The 20615-nt window shown below is 35.6% G+C and overlaps 5 protein-coding genes and 1 non-coding gene across 8 annotated transcripts; 3 read left to right on the forward strand and 3 right to left on the reverse strand.

Moving 5' to 3' along the window:
- Window positions 1-1554: 1554 nt before the first annotated feature.
- LOC108218881 (la-related protein 1C) lies at window positions 1555-7605 on the forward strand. The gene is made up of 6 exons (XM_017392033.2): window positions 1555-2078; window positions 2390-2993; window positions 3066-3219; window positions 3312-3402; window positions 5636-5707; window positions 7103-7605. The coding sequence occupies exons 1-6, from the start codon at window positions 1686-1688 to the stop codon at window positions 7397-7399; spliced, it is 1611 nt and encodes a 536-aa protein (XP_017247522.1). The 5' UTR covers window positions 1555-1685; the 3' UTR covers window positions 7400-7605.
- Window positions 7606-9086: 1481 nt separating this feature from the next.
- TRNAE-UUC (transfer RNA glutamic acid (anticodon UUC)) lies at window positions 9087-9158 on the forward strand. Its single transcript has one exon. It is a non-coding gene; the product is annotated as a tRNA-Glu (tRNA).
- A 2-nt stretch (window positions 9159-9160) lies between these two features.
- Window positions 9161-11754, forward strand: LOC108216449 (uncharacterized). Of its 3 annotated transcripts, none has more exons than XM_017389216.2 (2): window positions 9161-9295; window positions 11176-11754. In XM_017389216.2, the coding sequence occupies exon 2, from the start codon at window positions 11187-11189 to the stop codon at window positions 11577-11579; it is 393 nt and encodes a 130-aa protein (XP_017244705.1). In that variant the 5' UTR covers window positions 9161-9295; window positions 11176-11186; the 3' UTR covers window positions 11580-11754. The 3 variants fall into 3 exon arrangements, with proteins under 3 accessions (XP_017244705.1, XP_017244704.1, XP_063947960.1); XM_017389215.2 differs by having other exon boundaries at window positions 9196-9295; window positions 11141-11754; XM_064091890.1 differs by lacking the exon at window positions 9161-9295 and adding an exon at window positions 9460-9580.
- A 438-nt stretch (window positions 11755-12192) lies between these two features.
- Window positions 12193-15359, reverse strand: LOC108216564 (uncharacterized). Its single transcript, XM_017389358.2, has 3 exons — window positions 15151-15359; window positions 13495-13950; window positions 12193-13040 (listed from the first exon to the last, which is right to left on the reverse strand). Exons 1-3 carry the CDS (start codon window positions 15262-15264, stop codon window positions 12342-12344), a joined length of 1269 nt encoding a protein of 422 aa, XP_017244847.1. The 5' UTR covers window positions 15265-15359; the 3' UTR covers window positions 12193-12341.
- Window positions 15360-15828: 469 nt separating this feature from the next.
- On the reverse strand, window positions 15829-17781 carry LOC108217949 (GDSL esterase/lipase EXL3-like). The gene is made up of 5 exons (XM_017390861.2): window positions 17400-17781; window positions 17108-17238; window positions 16766-16999; window positions 16416-16671; window positions 15829-16288 (listed from the first exon to the last, which is right to left on the reverse strand). The coding sequence occupies exons 1-5, from the start codon at window positions 17662-17664 to the stop codon at window positions 16107-16109; spliced, it is 1068 nt and encodes a 355-aa protein (XP_017246350.1). The 5' UTR covers window positions 17665-17781; the 3' UTR covers window positions 15829-16106.
- Window positions 17782-18384: 603 nt separating this feature from the next.
- LOC108217827 (GDSL esterase/lipase EXL3-like) lies at window positions 18385-20560 on the reverse strand. The gene is made up of 5 exons (XM_017390717.2): window positions 20102-20560; window positions 19595-19725; window positions 19292-19522; window positions 18959-19214; window positions 18385-18880 (listed from the first exon to the last, which is right to left on the reverse strand). Exons 1-5 carry the CDS (start codon window positions 20397-20399, stop codon window positions 18690-18692), a joined length of 1107 nt encoding a protein of 368 aa, XP_017246206.1. The 5' UTR covers window positions 20400-20560; the 3' UTR covers window positions 18385-18689.
- Between the last annotated feature and the right edge of the window lie 55 nt (window positions 20561-20615).

The following is a 20615-nucleotide window of genomic DNA, read 5'->3' on the forward strand; positions in this document are numbered from 1 at the left end:
TCCCACTATCTCCATTTTATAATAATAAAAACACTATTACACTCACTACCTTCCTTCACTATCTCAATCCCAATGTATATAACTCACTGGGACGGAGGGAGTATTTTTCAATCAAGTACTAGATATGAGCTTGAATACGAAACTTATATCATTGCCGAACACACGAATCAAATGACACTCATATGGATTTGAATTTAGTAAATTAATAAAAATTATTATATTCTATTAGTATTAAATGAATAAAAATTATTATATTCTATTAGTTAAGTATTATAGTTATTAATAAAAAAAAATTATATTCAAATTCAATTATTTTTCTCAATTTGTTGTAGTTTATATGCGCTTTCAAAGAGGTGTTAATCAACTGTCTCTTAGATGATGCCATAAATTATCATCTTTGATGATGCAATAAATTATCATAATATTATGGAAAAAGCATAATTGCTAGCTAGTTAGAAAAAAGTTCTCTCACCCTTACCAAAAAAAAACAAACAAAGAAAAGAAAAAAGTTCTCTCTCGTAAGAGTCAGTCGTCACATCTCCCTCTAACCCCAATCGCCTCCATATTCTTATCCACCTATATCTCTAACTCTATCTCCTTTCTTTCCATCTCAATTCTCTCTCTTTCTTAGCAATTTCAATTCCTAAACCCCCTTCGACACCTCTTTTCTTGTTTCTAATTTTTAATTAATAAATATTTTTTTGTTTGTTTCTTCCTCAATGAAATCGAGTTTTGTGGAACAAAACTCTATAAAATCATTTGTGTTTTTTTTCGTTTTTCCCATTTAAATTATTATTTGTGTGTCTGAGTGTCTCGTTTTGTGTGATGCGTCTAACTTTATATGATATGTTGGTTGCATTTTGTTTTGTTTTTACAGTGTGCTGGGAAATGTGGACTTCTCGCATCAACACATTCAACATTTCTATAACTGGTGTTCGGCATGTTGATAGCTGGGGTGTGTTTGGAACGGTTGTAAAAATCAAATGTGCTCGCCTCTCGCAAAAAAAAATAATTCATAATATGAGGTTTCGAAACTTGGTTTTTGCAACTGAGTCATCTGAATTGTGCACTAGCCATGAAATTATTATGAGGATAATTTGTAAGGGTAATGTTTTCATGAGAGATGTCAGCTGAAATGCTCAGAAAATTGTTATTTTCATTTTTAATTTTCAGAATATTAGTATTTAGTTAATTAAGTCTTATGACAAAAAAAAGAAGAAAATATAGACAATTCAATTAAATTTGATTCACTCACGAGGGATAGTTAAAGAAATTAATTATTCGATTAACATTTTATCAAGTTATATTATATGTACTTTTAGTAAATTGTCAACTAAATATGAGAACTGAGAACAACGCCCAATCAAAAAGCTTACCATGATCAAGTAATTTGGTAATTCAAAACCTACCTATTTTAGTACTCCAAACACAAAGAGAGTCCTCCGATACAAAACTCTTTCTAAACGGTAAAAACGAGAGAGAGACAGATACAGTGATCGATGCGTGAATGTCTTGTTTCTTTATCATCCCTCTCCTTCACTTTGTCTAATCACACTCCCTGAAACCCTACTTGATTTTCACACACTAGACACAAAATTTACCTCCCTCAGTTACTTTTCTATCCCAATTCAGTAAAATTAATAAAACGCATCATATATATTTAGCCCTAATTTGACACGCCTCTTATGGCCGCCGATTTAACCACTACAACTCCCTCATCACCTACAAGCCCTAATTTTCATCGGAAAATTTTGCCGTCTCCGTGGACTCAGGTTGTTCGCGGCCAACCCGACCCGGCTACCACCACTCTTTCGCCCGACAAAGGTACCGTTTCGATGAACCCGCCGGCGGTGACCGAGGTCGTCGCCGCCGCCGCCGCGAATGATGAGAGTTCTGATTGTAGTAGCGACAATGTCGCGAAGAAGTCTGTCTGGAAAAGTGTAAACGGCGTCGTTGAGAGCGGGGCTGTCATGGGAGGAGCTGCTTGGCCTACTATCACCGAGTCAACTCGGGCTTGCCCTAAAGTTTCGCCAAATTTTTCGAAACCTTCGTCTGATTCCTCAATCTCTGTGTCTCAGGTTCATGACTTTAAGACCTTTATGAATTATTGTTATTCATTCGTTTGATGATAAAAGATTATATTTTTGTGAACATATAAATACAAATTGTTTATTCGTGATATGTTTCTTATGATAGTCGAATCTTTGATGTTAATATTTTGTGTTTATTGATGGTGAATCTGCTCTGTTTATGAATGAATATTGTTTTTGAAGATTGATGTGTTGTAACTTTACGGAATATTGGTTTTGTTTTCATTGGATGGTGTGATGATGAAGTATACGTGTTTTATTTGAATTTTGTTCTCCTTGTTTTATTATCTTTGGTTTAGGAACAAGTAATATCTCCTGTGCCTCAGAAAGAAGCTACTGCTAATGGACACCATAGTTCTAATCATAGTCACAAACAGCCTCATCATCAACGAAGAAGAAATAATAAGAAAGGCCTGAATGCAGGGGTTGGATCAGGACATGGATCAGGGCAGAGCAGCTTCAGTCGCCCACCAGGCCCACCACCCCCTCCTCCTCCACCTCCATTCCCGATACCTTTTGGAAATCTACCACCACCACCTGGGATGGAGTTGCCTATTAGAGAACCTTCTCCATACCCTGGCAGTAACCTGGATACTAGACCAATTGTAGGTGGGGGTGTTGGGTATCACTCACATGATCATTCTTCACAACGACATCCTTCTAGAAGGGGTAACTTTGGTTCCCGACCCCGTGGGGATGGAGGATATAACAATGGTTACGGAATCAGGCGTGACCAAGACCGTGAATGGAATGCTTCTGGAAGAGACATTCATCATATTAGTCCGATGGTTCCACCACCACCACCGCTCCCTCCCCGGGGTTTGACAAGACCACCAATGCCAGGACCTATGCCGTACATCCCTTCTCGGCATGTGAGACCATTTGGGAATCCTATGCCTTTTGGTAAGTTTGATGGATTTGATATTACACCAGATTTTTTATCGGAGCTAATCAACTAATGTTTATTTTTTATAGATATGGTCCCTCAATTTTTATATGGTCCACCAATGCCGCCGGATTCTTACAGGGGTGTCCCACTCGTTCTCCCACCACCTCCACCTTTATATTTCCCTGTCATTGATCCAAATTTGCGGATTTTGTTACTTAAACAGATTGAGTATTATTTCAGGTAAATTGAAGTGGTTGAAGTGGAATCCTTAGACAACATATATTTTATCTAGTTAAATTTGGACTGAGCTTATATGCTGTTTCTTTGTGCAGTGACGCTAATTTGGTCAAAGATGACTTCTTGAGGTCAAATATGGACGACCAGGGTTGGGTATCTATCACTTTAATCGCAAGCTTTCGTCGAGTAAGTAGATAGTAATTTTACATGTCATTATTCCCTTTGTATTGATTGAATTTGGTGAAGTTCCTCCTGCCATGTTTGTTTGTAGAGGCCTGGGGACATGGACTGGGCTGGAAATGTCCAACATGGATACATGTCCTACATGTTTTTTGCCTATAATAAGTTTCCAAGTGTCCATACCCATGTCCGATTGTCAAGTGTTTGTAACTGTTACTTAACTGACAAGAAGAATCAAAGTAACAAAGCTACTATGAGTAATATAAAATCTTTTTTGTCCACTTTTATCTTAATAATACAGGTGTACAGTTGCAATCAACCCAGATAAATGTAACGTTTTCTTTCCTTTCCCTTCTCTATTTTATGGTGTTGTGCAGTAGCATGCATCCTTGTTTTGACGTGATCACAAAATTGAAATTTAATAGTCATGCACCTAGCGAAGGCGAGTTTTGAACTTGTAACCTCTTATGTAAGGAGGGGATAGAGGGGTCTGTCGTATGTGATACACTATAAACCAAGGGATTAATGGCATATTTGATGTGCGTGTATATGTTTTACATTTTATGGCTTCGAGTTCACAAACTAGGGTGTAATGGCTACTCTGATTTTTCTTTGTTTAATGTTTTGAAGGCTTCTTCCTTTACTGTTCCATGTTTTTTTGGTTATTTTTCCTTTAAGTTTATTTGTTAACTTATCTCAAGCTCGACTTTCTCATTGCTCTTCAATCTGCAAAAGGGGTCATAAAAACATACACACAGATATGAGCTTTTGGTAGGTGATATCGTTCTCAACTCTGAAGGCAAGTGAGCACCGTAGAGTCGTAGACAGGAAAGAATCTATACCATAATTTAGGATGCATAATTCCTAAGAATTTTGGGTTTACCTTTTTTTTTAATAATTGGAATTTGAACTTAAGACAGTGCAAAGTTACCTATTTACCTTTTCCATTGCATATAATATATCTATAGGCGTTGGGACTGCTGTCAGTTACTCTATGTAAACTGGCTGTGAAAGCAATATAAGCTTCTTCCATATTTGTGATATGCACTTTGTCTTACTCTCAAGTCTCATGCATATGTTGTGTTAGTCATATAATATATGTAATGTATAATGTATTTGTTAGATATTTTGTATTTGCTATCTTATGATCATTTTATATACATATATCAATTTGTGTGGGTACTTGATTTGATAATTTCTATCTGATTCTCTTTTTCAGGGGATGAAATTAAATTTAAGAAATTTATTTGCCCATGAATGTGTGGGGGGCTAGTGTATCAATAGACATGGATTAGTAGGATAGCCATGAGCATCTTGGTGTCTGATTTTTCAATCTCTTTTTACATAATTAAATAAAGGACATCTATAAGTTAATTCATTACATGCACTCAGCTGGAAGAGTCGAACATGATACTTGTCCAAGTGTTGGACTTGGGAATTAAGTTGAAAGTTTACATGTTTAATGAGTATTTTTTTTAAAAAAAATACATTGTTGTTATAGTTTTATTACAAGCAAAGAACACTACTCATTTTACAGTGTTATAAATTAACCCTAGATATTAAAAGACATTTTAAAAATTGGTACACTTTTTACTTTTCTAACACTTTTTTTTTTGTGATTTTTATGGTTTCTGTTTTATCTTTGAATTCAATATAAAAACAGAGGATGAAATGTTGTTAAAGAAACAAAAGAATGACTTGTTAAAGTTTGTTGCGTCTTGGTCTGATAGGTTGCGGGACATATAAATTGAAATATTTGTATGTGGATTCTAAGTGATTTCCATCATACAAGGTGATATATAGTTTCTGTTTCAATTTCTCTGTAAACCAAGACTGTTTGCATTGAAGACAAGAATATCAAGATAATGGGTGAATCAGATCAGGAACAGATGGTCGCCAATATGAACTCGAGATGCCTTTTTTAAATCATATCAGGCAGTTTCTATTTGAGTTGAAATAATGTAGTATCATATCTAGCTAGCAAGATGTAATGTTGTTCCAGTTATATTACCTTCATGCTAATGCTTCATAAAATATGGTTTTTTAAATTCATGATTTGCCTTTTTTAAACTAGTGTCTATCCTCCTTCGAAATCGCACAATGGTGACAAAGTCATTTCCAAGTTACTTAAAAGTTGAATCCTTTGATATGTCACCTATTATGAACTGAATATCTTCAGTATAAATTTTCTTTTTTTAATTGGTTATGATCACATTTAACTTTATTTATCATACATCAGGTTTCAAAATTGACAATCGATGTTCAATTGATTCTAGATACTTTGGGAGCATCAACTGTTGTGGAAGTGCAGGTAAAGTTTACATGTGTTGACTGCAAACTATTTGTTTTTTATTTAGTATGTGTGGAAAGTTCATAACTTTCTCAAATATCATTGATTTGGGTTTACAAGCTGTTGATTGTTAACTGTTCCTAAGTATCTTATAAGATGTCTCTACCTTGTGTGTCGAATCACTTTCCCATGTTCTTAAATCTCACATGATCAATTCCACCATATCCACAGTCCTCACTTCCGTAAAAAAAATATATATATATAACCACAGTCCTCACCATGAACATCTACATTAATAAACAACCTTAGCAAACAAGAAAATAAATTATTGCCACCTCCACATTATAATTAGTAACAAAGAGATTTTAAAAAAAAAATTATGACTAGAGAGTCGAGTGGTTGATTGTGCTGAAACGTGCATTAATTTTTTGTATGTGTGGTCAGTGAACTCCAAGGGCAGCATCGGGGTAAAGATTATTGTGAAGGAACAAAGGGAGAATTTTCTATCTACTTTCTTGACCTAATGTTGTTTTGGCCTGCCTGTGTAGTTTACTGCTTATGCAGCACTGATTATTTTATTTTTAGTCATTTAGAATTTTAAAAATAGAAACACTCGGATAAAGTTGTGTTGGGGTACAAGTCATGATCATTGTTTATGAAATTTCACACATGTTGGTTATGATCGTGGTGTCATGTAAATATGATCGGGTGATTTGTGTCGACCATTTTTTGTTTTGATTAAATGCCCATTTTTTTTGTTTGATTAAACTGCTTCCCCTCCTCTCTATTAAACTAATATAAATGTGCATGTACGTATAGATTGTTGGGTAGAAGTGAAGGATGTCTCCGTTTTATCGCATATATGGTGGTGTTATTAATTTGGCTTAATGCAGCAAATATATATATAGAGGGTCCTACTCCACTACAAACATGCTTAAACTAAAAACTAAAAACAATCTAAATCACATCGAAATATAGCACATATGGCATACAAATTAATCGTTGGAAGATGAAGAAAAACAGAGGGAAGTCAAATTTCAAAAATAAAAAAACTCACCGTTTGACTGGAAAAATCAAATTATAAACGGAGGAGGTTATGTGGGATCATGTGTGGGAGGGTGTATTTTCATTGTGTGGGGTGACTTGTAGGGGGTCATTAGATTGAATTTATTACGGGCTTAGATTAGTTTTTAGTTTCTTTTTTAATTTTGGTTTTTTTTTTGATCATTTTGCGTGCACACGATTTATGCAGATGGTTCCAGCATAAGTGGGTTAATGAAATTTAAAATAATTTTATGTATATCAATGACATCCTCTTTAGTACAGTATTAGATGTAGCTGGTCTCGAGACATATTTCCCCAATAGCTGTACAAGCACTTTTCAGTGAATATGTTCTGAATCTGTCTTTAACGCAGGGAGACAAGATTAGGAGACGTGAAAACTGGAGCAAATGGATTCCGTCAGTTGGGCAGACTACCTTAGACACTGGCCTGCAATCTCAAAGTCAGTCAAGCGATGTCATGCTGGCAACTTCCATTCAAGAGGTCCATTTGGACGAGGTGACTTCTGATAGTGTCAGTAATATGGACAATACCGTAGAATACTCTGATGCAGAACTAGGTAGAGATACATCATCTGAGGAACCAAGTACTGGATCAGAATTGGCCAAGGGGCTGAAATCAGCTGAAGCATCCAGTGAAGGATGTACCTAAGCAACAAGCCAACAACCATCTTTCTGGATGGAATTTTGAGAATTATAATAATTATGTAGAGCTATGTTGGGCTAAAATTGAAAAATGACTGGGAGTTCTCTACTTTGTTATGATTCTTTTGGAAAACCTATACATCTTATGTACTTGCCTTGTTGGGTTTTCTAGATAGATTTTGGCTGAAGCTAAAATGGGTTTTTTACCGTGACTGTTCATATGGCCATATTTAGATTTGTGATTCTAACTGATCTGACTTCAAGTTGATAAATTGAGCTCGGTCCTGCCTGAACTCGATTTTGAGTTTTTGTTTGAACAAATGTACGGGCTCAATATGTAGTCCAAGTTAATCGAACTTGACTTCGGCTTAAAAATGTTTTCTTGTTTAATACAGTGGACGGGCCTTTGATATTTTTGGGGACTATTAAATCGTTTCATCTGTTTAGCTTTCAGATTCTTTAATGTCATAATTTGAACAGAAGTTTATGTCATAATTTGAACAGAAGTTTCTAAATGAAGGTTGATGAAAAGGTTTGTTGTGCATAACCTCTATAATTTGGTTATACACGTATTTAGTTTTGAAACTTAGGTCGTTTAATTTTTTAATACGCATTTCTAAGTTTTTTGATTATGACTGATGAAACAATTTGACCCGAAATTCGAAAATGTGAATATACTGAATCCGATTTTTGGATTCGGATTTGATTCTTAAACCTGAAAATTTTTAGATTTAGATTTAGTGTTTACCGATATCTGATGTGAAATCTCAAATCTGATTTAAATCTGTTAAATTAGGGAAAAAAATACCATATATGTATATGTATATGTATATGTGTGTGTTTCATATATATTATTTGAGAATTTGTATAATATGTCCCAGTTTAATGAATCACTTTTACAACATATCCCTTTTAATTCAATAATTACAAATACGTTCTATAATTTTGTCAAAAAAATGTTTTATAAAAGTGTAAATTTATCTCATTTTATATATACATACATTTCTTCAAATAGAAATTCTGGTTAAAATGAATTTACATATTAATGAAAAATCTATGAGATGTGAATAATTATTAATTGATGGATTCCGAGTAAAATGATGTAGTGTAATTTTTAAATAAATCAAGTGCTTATTTTTCAATGTTGTTTACTGTTATAGTGCTACTAGCGTAATAATTTCTAGTTTTTGGATTTCGGAGTTTTGGTTTCGAATATTGGTTTTCAGGTATTTCGGATATTCGATCTAAAAATTTTGAATTCAGAATATTACATGAGTCTGATCTTTTCGAGTATTCATTTGCGGGTGTTTTTGGATTCAGATATGATAAAAATATACTATCGTGAAATATATCTTTATATCATGAATGGACGTCTAGAACATGCTACTATGCTAGTAAACAACCTTTAGCTTTTTTGAAACTCAGGACTTGACATTTCAAGTTTAAGAGTTTATGGCTCTTGCTCTCGATTTTCTCTTTATAAATTCTCTGATATACTAGTCATATATTAATATATCTACAACACTCACACGTAAGCAGGCAGCAGTTGTAATGTGTACACAGTAATATAAAAGAATATAAAAGGAGGGAGCATGCTTACTACTAGAAATTTGAAATTAGGAAAGCCAAGCTGGAGCAAATTTGGAACACAAATTTGTTCTACATATGTTAAGTCTCATATATTTCGCATATCATCCATTGTCGTCCAGCGGTTAGGATATCTGGCTTTCACCCAGGAGACCCGGGTTCGATTCCCGGCAATGGAATTTTTTAGTTTTTTCCTTTAAATCCTTTTTAATATTCCTCAACAATTTTCTTTTTTATTTGTATCTGGGTTCCTCAACCCTCAGAGACCGACACACTGGGCTCGCAAGAGTAAAACAACGCATCCGAGTAAAGAAAGGTGAATCCAAATGTTTGGTTCTTAAATTTATTCATATTCATGTCAGTTGTATTCACTCGCCGCATTTCATATTCTTCTCCACATCTTAACATTGTCAAGTTTCAGTTTAAAATTCAACTCTGGAACAATAATTGTAGACATGGTGTTTGTTAATATGCCTGGCTCATCTTTCAACTCCTGTTAATTTTTTATTAAACTATTATACTTCTTTTTTGTGATTATCAACAAGTATCTTTACGAGCCCTAACAACAGAAAGGCAGTAGGTCTGTCTGTTAATTGGGAAGGTAGAATGTTTATGTGCGCTTTGTTCGTGATTATATTATTACCTGACTGGTCTTTGATTGGATTCTGTTCTAGTGTCTTTGCATTTTTGGGTTTAAGCACCTTGATCTTGATTCTGTGTATATGAATTTTACTTTTATCTGTGGAAAGGGGCAGAGAGTTATATGTGAACAAAAGATTAGCTCAGCCTTTTGTGGATACACACATTTCACTGAAAACATGTCCCGACTTGATGTGTCATTTACAGTCTCTTGTTTCCTCCTAGTTGAGTAGTTATTGTTACTGTTTAGTTTGTTCATGGTTTGGGGTGCTGCCCGGTACTAGACTGAGTTGTTTGTAACATGGTTGCACTTGACCTTTGGCATTATAAAGTTGAACCAATTAGCTCTCATGTTACTTGTTCTTGTGTTAGCAAGGACGTTTGCAATACTAGTAAATGTTTTGTTTAAGTTGTTAGCAAGCTCAAGGATTAGTACTTTCACTTTGCATTCTGTTAGAGAATTAAGTCTTTAAAGCATCTCCAACCTAACACCAAAACTCTATAATAGTGTAACTTTTTGGTGCAAAATCAACTCCAATGCAACTCTATAATGGTGTAAATTATTCACCAAATCTGGCGCTTTTCAAAATGCAAAGCATACCCTCATGTTTGTTAACAGAAACAAATTTGTTCATTCTACATTTCTCTGTCCCACTCGTATATCTTATTACATTCATATCAACAGAACAATCACTTTAATAAAATTTGAATGAATGTGCCTTCTTATAGAAAAATTATTCTTTTGGTGTAATATATAGCGTAAATGGAACGAAGTTTGTTTTGCGGATAGTGTAATTTTAACATTGTAATAGTTAATTTTTACACTACTTTGGTGTTACGGGTTGAAAATGAAATAGACTTTATTTGATGTTTTGGTCGATTTAACGTTTGTTTCGATGTATAGATGAGAAACTTGTTTTCCATGTAGTAAGATACTTTGAGGCTAAATTAGGAAAATGAAAGCAACAGGGAGAGAATCGAGATTTCGTGATTACTCTAAGCCTCTCACCCTAAAGATGAGAAAAACATCTTACTTTAATTAAAAATCTCCATTTGTTTTGGTTCTCTGAGGGTAATCATCGAACACAAGAAAATTACCTTCCAAAGCCATCTGCAGATAACTTATAAATGCGGGAACTTTAACATTTTTATGAAAGAATTTTATTGCTCTATTAGTCTTTTATCTTGATATGTTTTTATCAGAACAGAAGCACAGAGGGGCTGTCGGGGTATTTTTAAAAAAAATAAATTAGTAGCTATGAATATATTGAATTTTAGAGTCCAAATATTTATTAAGCCCATCCTAATTTAGGTCTTTGGTTCTGTCCCTGATTCTCATGGTTTTAGTTTGAATTGTGATATAAAAATATTAGCTTCGCTAAGGACTTGATGGTCAATATTAAAAGTTCTCTTGTATGACATAAAAGATAATGAAGTGGATGTTATGAATATGGCTTCAGAAAATACTGTAGCTTCTTGTTTTTCTCGAATAAAAATAATTAATAATTTTTGCTCTGTCTAGACCTTTGACTATTGGAAGATATGTCTTGATGTCAGTGATTGTGGTAATGGCTGGTAAAGTGATGAAATTTGTAACAAAGTCGGTGGGAGAGTACCAGTATCCTTGGAGGGAGAAGCTGATGAAACATCAGGAAGATCTTTCAAAGGGAGTTTGGGGTTATTGGCACCTCGGGGCTTGGAAACATAGTAGCATTAGTGCCCGTCATCGAGCTCGAGTCCGCAAGGAAGCCCTCCTTGCTGGAGAAGACTGGCCATATGATCCAAAAAGGAAAGAAATGAGAACAAAGAGGAAAGGACACAAATGTGATCGGATATCTGCAGAGAAACGAGCCAATACTGCTGAATTAATGCAGAAAATGCCACAAATGTTAGCAGATTTCAAAAAGCGCAGGTGGGAAAGGAAGATGAATGAAGAGGATGCTGCGGCCAAGAAAACTTGAAGATAAAATGACTCCTCTGTTGCTAAACTTATCTTGTCTTAGCTGCATGATAATATCATGAAAACTTTGCTTTTAAATGTTTACTTTCGACTGATAATCAAGTGATTAAGACACAAGTATGGTGACTACCAAATTTTTCCCAACTATGTTGCAGTGCTGTGATAGTTTTTATCTTCCTTATGTTGCTTTCAGATTTTAAAATTTTCCTTTTAACAGTACGGAAATAACAGCTGCCATGTTCTCATTTGCTATTTTTGGATATCATTTCTTCTATTTCATTCTCATATGCTGCATGTCCTGGAACATGTGCATAGAATTAAAGATATTTAGATGTTTATGTTGTCCCTGACCCCTAGTATGCACTGAACTTGTGCAATTCCTTTTTAAGGAGTTATGTTTGTAACGAAAGTTGATCAACTCTGTATAATTCTCACTGCTTCAATCTGATCTGAACTCCCATGGTAACCAACATGCAACGTAGTATACATTGCTTGCCTGATTGTTTTGGTCATGTATTCTATCTCCAAGTAGCGGTCATACTCATACATCATTCCGTAGTCTTGACATAATCAGGCAAATTTACAAAAGAACCAACACATGCCACTAAAAGTGATAGGCTAAAAGCTACCTTCTCTTTTTTCTTTCTAAGCCTTGTTTTAAATCTGAGGGGTACAAGTATAGATCTGCATTGATCAATATCTGTATTTAGATATTATACAAAAATATTCAATATGTGAGCCTACTATTCACAAAGTCGAAATTTTACATTGACCATGTAGAACGCAATGTAGCGACAGGAAATTGAGTAGCCCCGTTCATCACATAAGCAAGCCCTGGTTGCAAGCTAAACCTATCACCCAAATTCATTCTAAGAAAGGCTTCCACCTGAAAATGGTCCCACCTACTTGGACCTTGGACCAATCCACCCAGGCTTAAACCCCATCCAAAGTCATCATCAGGTGTATCAGCCATTGTAACAGCCCAATGTAGATGTCTTGGATTTGAATTTTTCATCTCAATCCAACCTCCGATCTTAGTACTATCATCAAGCTCTGTCTCTAGCGTGAGCGCTAATGATCCTGAAGAGATATCCTCCTCGGTATTTGTCAGAAATGATGAACTAGATGTTCCCACAGGACTTTCAGGATGTTTGCCACGTTTCAATATTCCTCCAGGAACAACCAAGGGTCCAAGCTTGACCTGTTGTTTTGAAAATTTAGGCACTCGATGTATACCCAAAAGAGACAGTTTCGTACTTCCAGAAAGTTGACACATAACTTGCCCAAAGGTGCTGAAGCAATGGAAAAGTCCGGTAGAATTAGACTGCATTCCCAGTTCAGAGACAAACTGTGCCAACGACGCAACTACATTTGATTTCCTGACCATTAAGCCAATAGCACTGCCACTTTGTTCATTCAAGAAAGGAGGTCCAGAAAATGAAAAATTAGTTGCCCCCTTCTCCTGCAATATGAAATTAGTAAAGGATAACAGATCAGAAAGCTGTAATAATTTTCTGCAACAAAAACTTGAGGTAACAAACCGGTTACCCAAAATATGTAGTTAAGTGTATCTTTACAAGTGATTCATACGCAACACAAGCAATACCACTGCAACCATATTTATTGAGGCCATAGCTGCCCTTGCCTCCCAAAAAGTGTATTGATCAAAAGCACTAACTACAAGCCGGCAATAAGCAATTACATACTAGTCAACATTGTCCACTCCTGATTAGTTGCTAAGAGAACTTTTAAGTTAATGTGACTAATAATTGTACAATATGTACAATGGAAAAATTCTCTGACTGCATGACTGCAATTAGAGCTCAATCAGACTCTAAGAACTCTAGAAATATTAATATTAAGTAAATAAAGTCCAGGAATATAATTGATCTAACAGACACTACAAAGTGTGATACCTGGCAAGAACTTTTCTTGATTGCAAAATCTTTACATTGAGCTCCCACTGGGGTAGAAACAATGGAGAACCAATCACTGATATTTGCTTTATAATGAACTTTTTCCAGTGAAAGTGGACTGCCTAGGACATCACATTGGTCTTTTCCTCTTGTAGCAAACTCTACGGTGAGGGTATCCGTTTCTCGAATGGTTGTCTGAAAAGTGAACATGGAACTGGCACCTGTTTTTATTCCTGCTTTCTGGATTGCATCTACATGCTGTTCATCAACGTGATCAAGCATTAATAAGGCCCCCAATACATCAATATCCCCCCTTAGTCTAGTGCTGGCTTCTTGAAATGGAGATCCTTTGGAAGTCTTATTAAGCAAAAGCAGTCGTTCCACTTTGTCTTGTCTGTCCCTGATTTTCATAATATCTGAAAATGCTTCTCTTTGCAACCGCTTCAAGATTTCAATCTGAAAAATATATTAGAAAAGAAACATAAAGCCCCATCATACAACAATCAGTGATTATCTTTTTATGCAACAAAACAAATGGAGTTTATAGTTGCATAGTCAACAAAAAAGTAGGATGTAAACTATAAAGTGCTTTGCATGAACAAGCTAACAAAAAGTTTTGCAGTACTTGCAAACCTAACTGCCACTGCATTATACAACTGTTCATTCACGCATTCACTTTCCTAGTACTTTCTGATTGGCTGATTGCCGAAAAGGGAAATCCCTTTGGTCAACTGATTAGCAGCAAAGGAAAAAGTAAATTGAATTCAAATTTCATACAGTCAAGCAGACAATATCAGTAATGCTTCTAATAAATATTTTATGATATTTGTCAAATTACAAAGAAGTTACAATGACAATATCGACATTCCAGGATTCAAACAAAAACTATTTCATGGTTGGTATCTATTAAATAAATCGGCAATGAAGCATCAACTACGTAAAACACATCAAAAACTCAAAACTAAATTTTGAGTTGAAAGAAAAGGATGCAATAACATATTCTTCAAATATGGGTAGTTTAAAAGGTCACCTCAATCCAGTAGCTACACCTTTTCTAATCACTCCAACAATGGTCCCAAAATGATAATAGATTATATGAATATATCTTGCGCAGAAAGGTAAAGAAGTATCCTATATTTCAATTTTTAAGCAAAGATTACATGAATGATGAATGAACGCTTTTAAATTTTGACTCTGACTACACGCACGAAAATATTTGTATTAATTAATTAGTCCATAACCACAAGGCACACGATTCCGCATAATTACAAATTACAAACATAAATGTAGCTAAATTTTTAATTTCATAGGATGGTGAAATTGTGTAAAATATGTGAGCCTCATAAAACCAAATGAATGACTAGAAAACCATCTTCTGCTTCATCAAACACTTTCAAGCTAACACACAATGGTGCATTAGTCACGAAAGATGCAACTAATTAACGTTTCAAGAGCTCATAAATTACAAAACACAAAAAACTATAACATCAACAATCAAACTCAATTAGAATTGTACAATAATTCAACACGTAGACTGGAGAGAGAGATAGAGGGAGGGAGGGAGGGAGAGAGAAAGTGTGTGTGTGTGTATCCGCAATTACGAAAACGAAAAAAAGTCGGCAGTGAAACGGAAGCAAAGGAATAAAAAGCAATAACCGGATTGCGGCGATTGGAGGCGTGGTGGCGGCGGATGACGGCGTCGGCGAAGTCCTGAGTGGATATAGCCAGCTTTTGAATCTTTTCCACCACCGAAGAAATGGCCGTTTCCATTTTTGCTGATTTCGAATTCACAGTAGAGGGCGGTCAGTCGATATGAGTAATTAATACATCCCCTGGACCCTAGATCCTAGAGTATGTTGCTTGCGAAACAATTGGTCTCATTTAATAAATAATATATATATATTAATTTAATGTAGTCTTGATTGTCTAAAAATATTCGGTGAGAATCTTCAATTTATTAAAAAAATGATTAATTCTTATAAACTTTTTTACTGATTTTTCAGTTAAATCTTGACTTGACAAAAAAAAATTGATTAATTCAAAAGAATATATTATAAGTGGTCTTTCACGTGTATCCAAGAGTACACATTAAACATTAAATTTGATGATTTCGGAAGATTTTCTGTTGATGGAGTTGAGGTAAATATAAGAGGGTCCATTCATAATTATGATTAGAGGACGGATAGAAATACACTTAAACTCATGTGGCTTTATTTTGTACTCACGAGCACAAAATAGAAAAACCGTATTTGTATTTATTATTTATCTTTGACGATCGCTTGTATGTTGTACTCACTTGAAAACAGAAAGATTGCCCCTCTTTTGGCTCTAAATTTTATTACGGTGAGAAAAAGAAATAAAAACCTCTAAACACGTATCAAAACAAAATTTCAAGAATGATATCATGTAAGTAAGTTTTGAGTATGATAAGGTTCAGGGGCAAATTTAAACCAGAATGAGTAAACAATTTGTTGTGACAACTAATAATGTAGAATGAATGACAATTTTCTTTGACAATATGAATTTTGGGCGTAATCTGTAGCAGTATGATTTTTAAATTGATACAATGAACTAAACAAATTGCTGAGGTGAAAAAATTATGCTCATGGCTCTTAAAGGAAGCTCGAGATCTGTTTCTTGACAGTTTGATGGACAAGTATTCTGTATGTTGTTTCTGTCGGGTGAAAACTGTCCCAGAAAACGTAGTTGTATACGTCTGGACAAGGGCATTTGCACAAGAAAGCCACTTCAATGGTGCCTGTGCCACAGCAACCTTTGTTTGCTATACTAAACCCTGCAAAGTAAATTTTGTTTTTGTTAACCAAATCCGCTTGTAGAGCAGGGTCTGCGGAGATTAAAAAAAATGCAGACTTGTTCAGTTTTAATATTTTAGTAGATATATAGAAGGATAGATCATGTACCGTATTTTTTAGGGTTGAGGATGACTTCCATTAACGAGTTGTACACGTCCAGGTAGACCATCCTTGCCTGAGGAAGACGGTTGTTAAGAGAGTTCAACTCAACTGACAGTTTAGCATTGAATAACTGTGCTAGTTCATTGTAATTGTCTGCGCAGTTTCTTTCTACTCCTCCTTGTAATGTCCTCTGTGATGGAAGACATCCGATAGGTGGTATTCCAAACACACCAATTCGACGAGCACCCAATTTGTACAACTCCTGTTTTTTTTAGATAAAATAAAAATAAAAAGAAAAAGAAAAAACTATCAGATATAGATGTGAAAGTAGATCAGGATTTGTGCTGTATGTGTACCTGCGCAAAGCCAGATGCAGAGTCGACCAGAAGATCAGTATACGAAGAGTAGTCATAATGCAGTCGCCTAATAGGATTGTTGAAATACGTGTTGGTAATGTCGTTGCTGCCTGCAACTACAACAAACAGGCTGTTGCTCAATATTGTGCTTGTTGTCTCGGCTCCCACTGCCACTTTCAGCTTGGCAACGTACTCGTTAAACAAATCTATCTGAGCTGATAACGATATAACTTTCTAGTTTTCTCATAAGAAGAAGAGAAAATAATGATTAGTACAAATAGCTGAATGTTCTTGTCAAGAAGCTTAAAAAAATTATGATGTATGCAGAGTTGGAATGTGCACCGCAAGCTCAGATGTTAAAGGATCGAATCCTGCACCACCTGAAGCGAAGTTCACTCCTGTTTTCAGATCATCAGTGTCGAGACTGGGGTCAAGATATGGTGGCAAGAACTCTTTTATCCCCAACTCTTCAACTGTATCGACAAAGTCACTTATTAAGTACTTATACAGGTACTACATTCATTCTAAAATTAGACCTGACCAAATCAACTGTATCATGGAATTAACTTCATATATCAAGTACTTGTACAAATTATTGTTGTGTGCGCGTGTTTGTGAGTACATTTTTACTTACCTAGGAAGTCAGAAGGAACTTTTCCGTTACAAAATCTTCCAGTCGGTACTCCACCGCTAAAATCCCTCCCATAAGGAGGATAGTTGACCTTAAATATAGTTTCGATGTAGTTATTGTTTCCTGTATCCACTATAGAATCTCCGAACATGATAACAGCCGGAATTGTTTTATTTCCTGGCAGCTTTACGACGGCTCTTGCTGCATCGCATACAAGGATCAGAATAATGACGCGGAACCAAGACGTTGACATCTGAATATAAGGCATACAGAACAGAGATCTGCACTATTGTGGAACTCAGTGCAAGCTACAGAAATCTTGCCGAGTTCAAGTAATAAAAATATGATGGTCCAAAGTCTGTTATGTATTTATGATTCTTGTGCAGACATGAGTTACTTCCTGGTCTGGTCTCAACTCTCAACTCTCAACCATCACGTGTTTTCAGCATTTCCATTCTCACCTAATATTTTATCACGAAATCGCGATGCGAGTTCCTTTCGGAAATTATATCCTCTGTTCGAAATAATATTATTTAAGAATGTTGCGATTTTCTGAGATTCTGGTCTAGGGTACACGGTTCCCATTCCCGTATCATAATGTCTGGATGTAGTTGCAGGTTATTCATGAGTATGGCATGGTGCCATACTTTGAAGATTACATATACTCACTGGAACTCATAGATATTGCAGACAACTGTAGAATGAATGATCCATGTGCAGCTACCACTCTTAAATGAACTGCTTGCCTATTTCTCGTGTTTTATTTATGAATCCGAATTCATAAGATTACTACTCCCTAAATGCTGTAATGAAACAGAGAAGTTCGGTTCCATATTTATATGTGTTTCTATAATTAAATAATCACACTCTCACACACTCATCTCGTCGTCTCTCACAATATTCAAACTCTCGATCTCTGATAAGCCGAGTGAAATATTTATGTACGAGTGAAATATTTATGTATGTAAAATATTACTACTCCCTATATGTGGAAACGGAGGAGTTTGGTTCCATATTTATATGTTTTTAATAATCAAACAATCACACTCGCACTGTTACACACTCATCTTGTTGTCTCTGACAATATTCGAAGTCTTGATCTCCGGTAAGCAGAGCGAGGCATATCTGTATGTAACCAGTGACCTTGTACAATTTAAATCTTCATCTAAACACGGCCCAATAATACTATCTTACAACTAGATCAAGTCCATACGCTCGTTTATTTTACACAAACCAGATAAATGTGGTTGTACTATAAGAATTCTACTTTATTTTATCTACTCGAATCAATCCTTATAACAACCGGCTGATGTAGTCGGTGATAAACGGATCTACAAGTATTTGATATCCTTTCTCTGTTGGATGATAACTGTCCCAGAACAAGTACCTGGATCGATCAGGGCATGTTTTACTCAACTTGTTGCACAAAACTGATACCTCTATATCTCCTGTACCACAACAACCTTTATCCACGACATCAAAGCCTGCACCCGACGAAGGAAAAAAAATAGAAAATAAATATTTATCGCGACAAAAAAAACTATGATGAATAAATTTAGTACCATATTCTTGAGGATTCTGTACAATGTGCAGAAGAGGATTATAGACGTCAACATATACAATTTTGGAGAGTGGTAATTTTTGGCTAAGAGAATCAAGCAGAGCTTGAAGTTTCGTGTTGTATACTTGGGAAGCTTGGTTGGAATTATCTGCACAATTCCTCAGAGGTCCCCCTGCAAGAGTTCTTTGGGAAGGTACACATCCGATTGCAGGCACACCATATACTACGATTCTTCGCGCTCCCAGCTCATCAATTGCCTTCAATTTAGTATATGCAATAGAAAATGTGGTCACGACGAATATGCATGTTTTGCAGCATTCGGAAACTAAAGTACCTGAATGAAATCTGAAGCATAGGAAACCATAAGATCTGTGTACGATGGAACATCATAACGCAATCTGGCACCGAAAGTGAAATAAGTGTTGGCAATGTCATCGCTGCCTGCGACTACTAGGAACAGACTGTTGGCCAAGATGTATCGCGTTCTTTCTTCTCCAACAAGCCGCTTTAGCTTACTGATGTATTCTTTGAACAATTCTAGTTGATCGGAGAATGATAATGCTGACTGCAACAGTTTCTCCGTGTTAACATCTCATGGAGAATAACTGAACATATTCACTCTATGTATTGTTCTTACCGTTATCTTTGATGTTACTGGATCATATCCCATGCCCCCTGAGGCAAAACTCACACCTGTCAGGAGATCCTCACTTTGAAGATGAGGATCAAGATAAGCTGGCAAAACCTCTTTAATCCCAAGTGCTGCAGCTGTAAAAAATTTACTAAAACAATGTCACAAATTATTAAATTTATCTCTCTTTTTGTAACAAGGTAAGTCACTTCATTTGTAAACATGCCCCCACAATTATTTAGAAAAGATGCCTGCACTTTTCCTCACAAGCAAGCATGGCGGATATCAAGTAGATTTTCGTAAAACACCTATATATTTCAAATTTTTTCAGAGCATTTCTCTAAATCTCTAGAATGTAGAGTGATTAGAAAATGTCAAAATAAATTTTAGGAAAACACTTGTCTCCTGTACGTGTCTCTTACCAGATCCGCCCCTGCTGCTCCTAAACACGCACGTACATGAAAACAAGTGCACCACAGTTAGTTTATATGCATGCAGGTGTTGTAACAGTACCTACAAAATCAGGCGGTGTTTTTCCGTTGCTAAATCTGCCGGTTGATTGATGGGCAATGAAATCTTGACCATAAGGTGGAAAATTGCACTTAACAAGGGTGTTCAGGTTGTTGTTGCAACCCTGATCCACGATGGAGTCCCCAAATGCTATCACTGCCGGAATGCTTATATTCGGTGGTAGCTGCACACCAGCTTCTGCTCCAATGCTGCACCAAATCATGTGTGCCACAGACAGTGCAAACAGCATACTCGAACAACTTCCATGTATTTTTATGATGGCTAAAAGTAGTTTATGCATTGTTTTACGTGAACCAAATGACTACTATGTGTTATTCGATCTTCTTAGCTTTTTGGAAGACTTCGAGTTGTATATATACAACGTAAATTAAATTATTGTACTTCCACCACCGTTCTGGTTTATGGATCTTGCCTTCTTTTATGAACACTTTCGGAAACAATTTTTTATATAAACTTTTAATTTTATTTATTAGCTTCATTTAGTTTTAAACAATAG

Source organism: Daucus carota, chromosome 4 (genome assembly GCF_001625215.2).
Source record: "Daucus carota subsp. sativus chromosome 4, DH1 v3.0, whole genome shotgun sequence".
Classification (NCBI taxonomy): Eukaryota; Viridiplantae; Streptophyta; class Magnoliopsida; order Apiales; family Apiaceae; genus Daucus; species Daucus carota.